Source organism: Halichondria panicea, chromosome 13 (genome assembly GCF_963675165.1).
Source record: "Halichondria panicea chromosome 13, odHalPani1.1, whole genome shotgun sequence".
Lineage (NCBI taxonomy): Eukaryota > Metazoa > Porifera > Demospongiae > Suberitida > Halichondriidae > Halichondria > Halichondria panicea.
In genome coordinates this window covers 5,105,805-5,115,119 of record NC_087389.1, presented here as the reverse complement: position 1 = coordinate 5,115,119, position 9,315 = coordinate 5,105,805, and the positions used below count along the sequence as shown (strand labels likewise).

Below are 9,315 nucleotides of genomic sequence, written 5' to 3'. Positions count from 1 at the left end.
GTATGTGATGTGTTCTAGGCCTGGTTATTTTTTGTCTAGGGGTGGTTAGTACCAACCACCACCGACCAGTGTGGGAACATCACTGTGCAGTAACTATATTGTGCCTGTGATTGTATTCACTGTACAACGAGATTTTAGACATTACACGTGCTTCATAAAAATTAATAATGGTTTACTTTAAATGCTGTAATGGACCATAGAAAACTCGTTTTCATTTCTGTATGTACATAGTTTATAGCATGCAACATTTTCTTTGCACTGCAACAATTGAAATTAAAGGTACACGTACAATGTGTAATGTACCCCCCCCCCCACACAGCCTCCTGTCCAGTCCAATGGCCCCCTCACTGACTACACACTCCAGTATCGACTACTGAGGGAGCAGAACGATGTTGAATTCTCCACCCTCACTGTGGGCAGTGGATCAGCTCAAACCTTTGTACTGGGGAGACTGCAGCCGTTGGAAAGGTAGTTAGTTACTACATGCATGTCTAGCATGATTATGCATGTACAAAAAGTCATGTAACCTGAGTTTGGATGGTTCAATTTATAACATACATGCTGTAGCTCTAACTGTACCTAATCACAGTGCAAGAGCGCATAAAAGAGAGAGAGCGTATAACTTCCGTCTGCTACAGTACGGGCAGAATCCAAAACCACTACTATAAATAGAACTATGGTCACGTAGGATTACATTCCATGCACATGCAGCAGTGAGCGATTTCAAGAATTGTTCTATTTATAGTAGTGGTTTTGAATTCTGCCCGTACTGTAGCAGATGCATAAGTTACACGCTCCCTCTCTTTTATGCGCTTTTGCACTGTGTTATAATCTGAGGCATATTTTTACCATAATTACCTTGGTGAAATTATCGATGTTGGTTTCAAAAATGATATCTGATATGTTTAAACACCCTTTGTGACAGACCTCTTAGCTACAGAAACAGGACATTCCAAACTCTAGAAGTATGAACGATTTAGCTGCTTTGGAGTACTGCCATTATGTGTTGCTCCGTGTAGTCATTAAATATCCCCTCCCCTCCAGATACGAGTACCGTCTAGCTGCTGAGACGTCTATTGGTGTCGGCCCCTTTTCTGCTGTGCAGCTGGCAGACACCGTAGCCAACACACTCGAGGAACCACCGACTGGACCATTCTACACTCAGATATGGTTTATAGTAGTCATGGTGGCGGTGGTAGTTCTGCTTATAATGAGTGTCGGTGGGGCGTTTCTGCTTGTCGCCTACGCCACGAAATACAAGTCCCAAGGAACCTACTCATGTGAGTATAATAATAATTATGTAATGACTCCCAATAACTGTACCTGTTAAATGTGCCTCTCATATTTTTTCAGTACATTTTTCCTTTGCTTAAAGTATGTGTGAATCCGCACTTATGTTTAGCTTTCATACCCTCTCCCTCTGCCCTCACACACACACACACACACACACACACACACACACACACACACACACACACACAGTCCACGGCCAACGGTCCAGTGTAGTAAGTGACAGGAACAAGGACAACAATGAACTGGCTGACGATGTGTTCAGAGTCTCCTACTCCACTCGGAGCAAGAGATCAGTAGACCTTGAGCTGTAAGGAGATTATGATACATTTGGAATGGCAGTACACGTAATTAATTAAAGGGGTTTCCTCAGGCTAGCCAACATGTAGTCTGTAGATGACCTGGTACTCTCTCCACTTCCCATTCACTACTAGTAGATGTATTACCGTATAGCGCGAAATTTTCGAGGGGCTTAATTTTCGTGGATTTCGTGGGTTAGCAATCCTACACGAAAATTAAGTCCACGAAAATCGTTCTTTACCTGCTATAACGTGCAAGATTTAAAGGAGTGGCTTCCGGTAGCAGTCATTCCGCGAACATTGTGCAACGAAATGGCTTTTAGAGGCCAATCCACGAAATATAAGTGCCTCGAAAATTTCGCGCTATACGGTAGTTTGAAAAAATGGTGTGTAAAGCTTTACGCCCAGAGATTGTGAGGTGGTGGCTAGCCTAATACATGTATGTAGTGAACCAGGCCTCTAGAGGTGGTTAGTACCAACCACCACTGACCAGTGTGTAGGCACATCCCTGGGCTTAGGTTAGTACCAACCACCACCGACCAGTGTGGGCACATCCCTGGGCTTAGGTTAGTACCAACCACCACCGACCAGTGTGTGGGCACATCCCCGATAGCTGAATCCTCTGAGTCTATACCTTCACCTCCCCCACTTATTCATTACTCCTCCCACACACTCCCCCTCCTCCCACAAGTGCAATCATTAGCTGGAGCATAGGATCGGGTTTCAGTTGATTTGAAAAATTCCCACCATGAATATTACCGTATTCATTGCCTTGTTGATTTTTGTTTACATGTATTCATCTTTTGGTATGTGAGATTTAAAATAGGAAAGAATGTTCACACTTCGTAATTAACTTTAGTGGTCTCATACGTACAATAATGCATCTATACCTGCCACACACACACGCACACACACCCTCACACACACATACCCCACACACCCTCACACACACCCCACACACCCTCACAGGATTGCCTCGAGGAGCGGCATAGACGGTGAAACTGATCTAGAAAGCACTGTTGTCGACTCGTACAGTAACCCGTACACACCACAACTCTCAACAAGCTCTCGGATGAACCTTGTACCCCCAGGGCCGGCCCCTGGTTATATAAACCCTCCGTCCTTCGAGGAAGCAATTAGCCGCCCACGCGCACACTCATCACACTCACATCACAGCAGCATGGCCGGGAAATCTCCGGCAGAGTATTGGGAGGAGGAGGGATCAAAATCAGTGCTCATCGATGAACCTTTGACAGATTTCGAAGGCGATAGTAATATTAATAGTAGGGTGGTTGTGAATGGTGGATACCAAGATGACTATAGACAGCAACCAGCACGACACCAAATACATCACACGGGTAGGGGGCACTTGCAAGTAGTGGATTTTGGCTACGATCTTGATGAGAACGACTCGATAGGAAAACCATCGTTTGCGTCGTCTGAAGTAACAGATGCTACAGAGTACAGTCACTTGCAGGCCATGGGTGATGCTGCTTACAGCCACCTGGAGACTCCTCAAGCTAACTCCACTGCTAACGCCACCTTTGTGTGATCATTCATCCCCCCATGCACGCATTCGCAGGTGTATATACTATTATACGCATTCTCAACTGGCCTCTTGGTATTTAAACTACATTGACTGTCCTACGTAACTATACTATCACGGTTTTTCATTGCAATCTTTTTATATTATTATGACGACTATAACTTATTGTACATCACATTAATTAAGTTATCCATTAATTTTAGCAATTTATTGGTAACGTGATCATATGTACGTGTAGCTTGATGGGAAAAAGGCCTGCAATAATTATACTGGTGTATAAATAAATTATAATCATAAATCACGGACAGCTAGAGTATCCATGGGTACTATACACACAGGCCATGCGAATCAGGAGAGAGATAATATATATAAGCTAGCTAGTTTAGGAGAAAGGAAATTACTTGTAAGGGCATAATTACTTGTAAGGGTATAATTACTTGTAAGGGTATAATTACTTGTAAGGGCATAATTACGTAAATCACACTAGTTGAGGCTACTTATTAATTATTGCATGTGCAAATGTTAATTCAATACTATAATTATATCGCCAATGCTTCACAATGATGACATTCTGAAAAGTAGACAATAAATTATAAGCTCACACAAAACAGATATTGTACAAATAATTATACGGTTGGATGTTATGGGCGTGGTTGTTCAGAGCTAATGGCCGCCCTCTTCCTGGCAGTGTTCATGTAGGGTCGCAGTCTCCACTCTACATCCACATCCGTCTGGTCCACCGTACCCAACTTGATCTCATACACTGTGAGGGGTGGAGTGGGCGGGGTTATTTAGAGTACAAAATGTGCTGGGAATTATCAAGCTAGTAAACTGTAGGATAAGTATTAGTTAATGTACAGTGTAGAGGGGTTTATGACTCCCGACTACGAGGGCGTAAGCCCGAGGGGGAGGTGTGGTTTACTGTCATAAACCCCGAGGCACTGTGTATTAACTGATATATGTCTCATCTGATTGGCTGACTGGTTGCTATGCATCCAGCTATATAAGCTTGCATGACCGCTACCGCATAGCAACACTATTCAAACAAGAAGACAACTAGGAAAAAGAGAGCTCGTCCACACCAGGGCTGCTGTCCACACTCAAATCTTGCGCAGCCTGGACAAAATATAAGCAGCCAGCCCCTCCCTCCAAGCGAACGGTACAGAGCCACTCCCCCTCTCTGTTCAATTAGTCAGCCCCTCCCTCCACTTACTGTGCAGCAACCAGCCAGAAGAAACAACACAGCTAGCTCTAGGCAGGCTGACCAGCTCTCTTCAGCTATGCCAGCTTAAAATAGCCACTCCTATATTATTATTAAACTGGCTTCTTTTCTTTGAATACAGAAACTAAAAAGGCCTAGTGCAGTGGCGTGGCAGTACTAGTGCTAGTGAGCAAGTCAGCCTGAGCCCTAGCCCTCTCCCAGAGTGTCTCTAAAGCAGCTCCTTCTGCAAGTACACAGCACAATTTTTGATGAACTAGTCTACAGACTACACCCGACTCTATGTTTTCCTTTTATGACATTTTGTTTCTCATGCAAGACATTTCATTCATCTTCATTCATCGAAAACACCATCATTTTATTTTTGTTGCATATTGCTTGAGGTGCCAATTTATGAGCCATATTTTCCCTTGTATAGCCCTGAGGTGCCAATTTATAACAGTTAAACCCCACTAGACTACATGGCAAAAGTGTAGTAGGTGGGAAATATATACACATGTATGCAATATACGTACATTGATGGGCTGTACAAAATTAATGCAGAAACTACCGGGGTCGATATTACTATTATTAGCACTCACATCTCAGTTCAAACCGAGGCCCCACCTCCTTCAACTCCACCTCCTTAACGCCACTCTTCTTGTACACATGGTGCCTGAGAGAGAATAAACGTCAGCAAATACAAGCTCCCTACAAGCTAAATACTAGAGTACTAAAGTGCAAACCCTCGGCTAGTGACATGATCATAAAGAAACCAGAGGAGTGATATAATGCAGTGCATGTAGTGACGTATGACTGAGCTATCTAGCACAGCAACTCAGGAGCAACAAAACTAAACCAGACTGGTTTTGAGAACAGACTTTTAGTGCATGGTACATAAGACATGCACTGTGGACTAGGATCACAGTAATGAAGCCTGGAGCCAGAGAAATATGGCTTGGTGCTAGGATCCAGAGTCAGCAAAGAAGCCTCCTGAGACGACAAACAGTCACAATTCTAGCTTTCTACTTTAGTGACCCTTTTCCATTGTTTTTGGTACGGGATAATTTCATCCGCAAGTAAGTGCCTCGAATAAAGGCCACAGAGTATATAGCTCAACGTGCAAGTTTAGCTTTTGTTCGACAATGAGGGTTTAACATCAAAATCTGAACTTATTTCTATGAAGGCAGCCATGCTGTAAACGCAATGCTATGGCATTCAGGTAAGTAGACTCTACAAACAAACCACTATAACCCGTGGCCTCCCACGCGCCTCGGGTTAACAAGTTCCCTACAAGTTAAATACAAGGTCGATCACCTACATGCTACCAAGAGTCCATAATAAACAAGAGTCTATAATATTTCTATAATAAAAGAGAATCATAATGTGTTTGGAAAATAACAGGACTTCCTGTCTGAAACGAACATGTGATCAATTAATGACAATTTGGCAATAACATTTGAGGCAAGTGGTGGCTCCAGGCGCTTGGATTTTACCAAGCAGGAAGTCACATTACTTTCCAAATACATCTCATGCAAGGTAATGCTTTGTTCAATACTCTCTCTCTATTACCAAGAGTTCATTAATAAACTCTCACTATTACTGATGCTACTAAATACATGTATACTCCCTAAGTATAAATAACGAGGCTGTACCTGAACGAGATGTAGTCCTCCTGGTTGGCGAAGGTGACGACTCTCTTACTGTCCTCCTTGGGTACGGGAAACATGTACTTGAGAATATTCTGGACCTATAGAGAAAGGCACTTAATTGGATAACATAAAGCCAAAAAGCAAGGTACCTATACACACGAGTTAAAATTCACACACGGCACAAGCACATTTCTTTTCAAATTTTTAACTGTGTCTATACCACAAGAACTGCTACCAAAAACGATGAGCCATTATTAGACCAGTTAGACCCACCCTTCCTCCGAGCTTGGTGCTAAAGTTGTGGAAGATGAGGTGAGGGGCAGCCTCTGACATCGTGCCCACGTTGGGTATGTCGTGTCTCATTACGGTGTGTGTGAGGGAGAAGGAGGCAGTGGGACCATAGGGCAGGTGGCAGATCAGTAGGCCGTCTGAGGGGGAGGGTATAACTCTCTCTCATAATTATGGCAGCTTGCTCAATAATTTTTTTATATTCAGTTGTAGATATTAGTAGTGGTAAAGAATACACATCGTATGTATCACAGAAGTTTATCTAGGCACACCATTAATTGGAACGGAACTTCTGAATCAATGCATCGAGTAATTTTGAAATTAGACAATCTGAACACAAATTACGGGCTCTCAAAGATTATACATGTAGAAGGCAAGCAATAAAGAGATCTCTTGATTTCAGATTCAATCTATTAACTAGTGTACTACAATCTCTAGACCCTATACAGTATAAAAGACAACCCCCCACCCACTCACTTGGTTCCCCTCTGTGCTCGTGTATTATGACCAGATCAGTGACATCATTGGCCCTACATGCGTGGACAAGCTGACTCATGACATAGTTACCACGGTTAAGCCTCTGGGCATTAGGAAACATCAGACGCAACTCCTGCCCAGAAAGAGAGAGAGAAAGATTATTTTCTGTATCTTCATTGAATTTTCTCATGATAAAAGCCACAAACGCTCTGTCAACTAGTGTTCAAGCTGGCGCTGTGCTAATGCCTCTCGCCATGATTTGCTTTCGCTCAAAAGTATAGAAGAGAAAGTATAGAAGAGGAAAAAGTGTATAAAATAATCTGTCTAAAACTGACTTGCAATTGTATAATTATGGTATCATTGTTGTGTTTTGTGGCTGCTTATACCAGGACCTCAAGGATCTAGGAAGCAACAAAGAAGAAGATTTTGTTTTCAATTAATTATAAGCGGAAGTGCATAATTATTTCATAAAGTTAGCTTATCTATATAAAGTCACTGAGAAGAAAAGGCTTATTACATGCATCTATTGTTGTATTATGTGGCTTTAATACCAGGACCTCAAGAAAGAAGAAAATTGGATCTGTAGTTCATGCAGTGTATAATTATAATATTTAAGAAGAAAAGACTTGTGTACATGCATATTGTTATAGTAGTGTTTTGTGGCTTACCAGGCCCTCAAGAAAAATATGATTCTGCCAGGAGGATCTGGATCTGGGGAATGAGCGCGCATGCGCATTACATCCATAGGAATAATTAAAGGGTGTGTCCAAAGAGATCAATTTCACAAATGGCTACTGCTAGCTAGCTGTTTTAACAGGTATTTTCTGAGTCTTGTAGCTAACAAAAAGCTAGCGCTTTAGTGCAAGGCTAACTCATATGTTGAATAGAAAGTTTGTGCGGACAGATGATGCTATGAAAGATTCTGAAGAGACTGCAACAGCCTTCAATGTGAGTCAAACTAGCCATAACTCGAGAAAGAAGCTTTAGTTTGCTAATCCACGAATCAAAATCCAAGAGAACGTGGCTAGAAGCCTATAGAAGCTGTTAGTTTTCGTCGCATTGCAACCGTTGAGCAGTTACAGCTGGAACAGACACACAGACACACAGACACACAGATACACACACACACACACACACATACAGTCAGCTTTACCGTATCCCTCGTGCGGCTACGCCTCGAGGCATAATAAGGACAACACATAATACACTAGCTAATATCCCTAAATGTGGATCCTCCTCAGGTAAGGAAAGACATCTTAATTCCCACATACAGTAGTACCTTTGCAAACTGTTTGAGTCTACTGCTCGGGTCATGTGACGTGGTGACTACCACTTTAGGGTCCTCCACTCCTGCCCACGCATACTCATCATCCTTGTGAGTCTGGGCCGCAAGATCTGCATGGTGTGTGTGTGTTGTGTGTGTGGGGGGGGGGTGCGCGTGAAAAGCGAGAGAGAAATTGTAATTGCAATGTAATAGTACTATGGAGCAAGTAAATAAATTTCTTAATATTTATGTAGATACATTTTTCACTTGTGCAAAATCCAAAACCCTACATACCCTCTCTTTCTTGGTCGTCAAACTTCATGGCCTTCCTGATGGCGACTGCTTCTCCCCTGAGCTCAGTCGGGATAGTCTTACCATCTGCACACAGTGGGGAGAATTCAGGTATTATAAAAGTATAACTTCATTCAACACATGCTGGGAATTCTATAATTGTACGGACAATTTTGAACTATGGAAGTGTACTGTTATTGTTGGTGCAGGTTTAGTGGTGATTTGAGTGAGGCTTGTTTTTTCCCAATTATAATGAGGTGCTATAAAAAGTGTCTTTATTTTGAGGGTCCTCAGGGTCCAGTGTAGCCAAACCCCCTTACCTGTAATGGCGTGCTGTATCTTCCTCTTCCTCTCTAGGATGCCCCTCTCCTGGTCCTCCACTGACTTGCGATAGAGATACTCACGACGCAGTCTCATCTGACGACGCAACTGAACAGGGGACAACCGGAATAGAACTTTTACTATAAAAAATTATAAACACATAATAATATTTGTGCTGTCTACAAGTACACTCACAGGAAGATTATACTCTAGCTACAAGGTTAGGAAAATGATCATGCCACACTGTTAACAGCTATAGAGAAAGACTCACCATTCTTTCAGCCTGCCTGCTTTTACTCCACGTGGCACGGTCTGACTCCAGCAAAGTAGGCTGTAGGGCTAGGGGGAGGGGCTGCATGGTGTTTTACTCATTTCCTTTGCTTAGATCATAGATAGAGTACAGTCTATCTATGCTTAGATCTACCAGTCCACACCATCAAAATGATACTGCAAACCACAACAACAGTACTAGTGATGATGATCACCTCTAATGTCACTAACTCTGCTAGTTCTACTGTGATGATGAACACAAGTACGACATCAAGCATCGATGGAGCAACCGTTTCTGCAACAATGCAGCCATTGTCTCAGTCTACCATAATGCCATCAGTAACAACGTCAACACTTACAGAAACCTATCTGTATTCATTTGATCTATCGACACCAACTATTTCTCCACACGTAACAGA

The 9,315-nt window shown here is 42.6% G+C and overlaps 2 protein-coding genes across 3 annotated transcripts in view; one reads left to right on the top strand and one right to left on the bottom strand.

The window, feature by feature from the left end:
- LOC135346892 (protein sidekick-like) overlaps window positions 1-3,337 on the top strand; it is a 9,279-nt gene extending 5,942 nt beyond the window's left edge. For both annotated transcript variants that reach the window (XM_064544673.1, XM_064544672.1), the window contains exons 13-16: window positions 320-468; window positions 1,045-1,280; window positions 1,483-1,600; window positions 2,559-3,337. In XM_064544673.1, coding sequence (XP_064400743.1) covers window positions 320-468; window positions 1,045-1,280; window positions 1,483-1,600; window positions 2,559-3,141 — 1,086 coding nt within the window. In that variant the 3' untranslated portion in view covers window positions 3,142-3,337. The remainder of the gene's footprint in view (window positions 1-319; window positions 469-1,044; window positions 1,281-1,482; window positions 1,601-2,558) is intronic.
- A 320-nt stretch (window positions 3,338-3,657) lies between these two features.
- Window positions 3,658-9,027, bottom strand: LOC135346910 (U3 small nucleolar ribonucleoprotein protein IMP4-like). The gene is made up of 9 exons (XM_064544694.1): window positions 8,898-9,027; window positions 8,626-8,734; window positions 8,309-8,392; window positions 8,030-8,145; window positions 6,751-6,883; window positions 6,259-6,413; window positions 5,989-6,083; window positions 4,936-5,009; window positions 3,658-3,898 (listed from the first exon to the last, which is right to left on the bottom strand). The coding sequence occupies exons 1-9, from the start codon at window positions 8,982-8,984 to the stop codon at window positions 3,777-3,779; spliced, it is 975 nt and encodes a 324-aa protein (XP_064400764.1). The 5' UTR covers window positions 8,985-9,027; the 3' UTR covers window positions 3,658-3,776.
- Window positions 9,028-9,315: the final 288 nt, after the last annotated feature.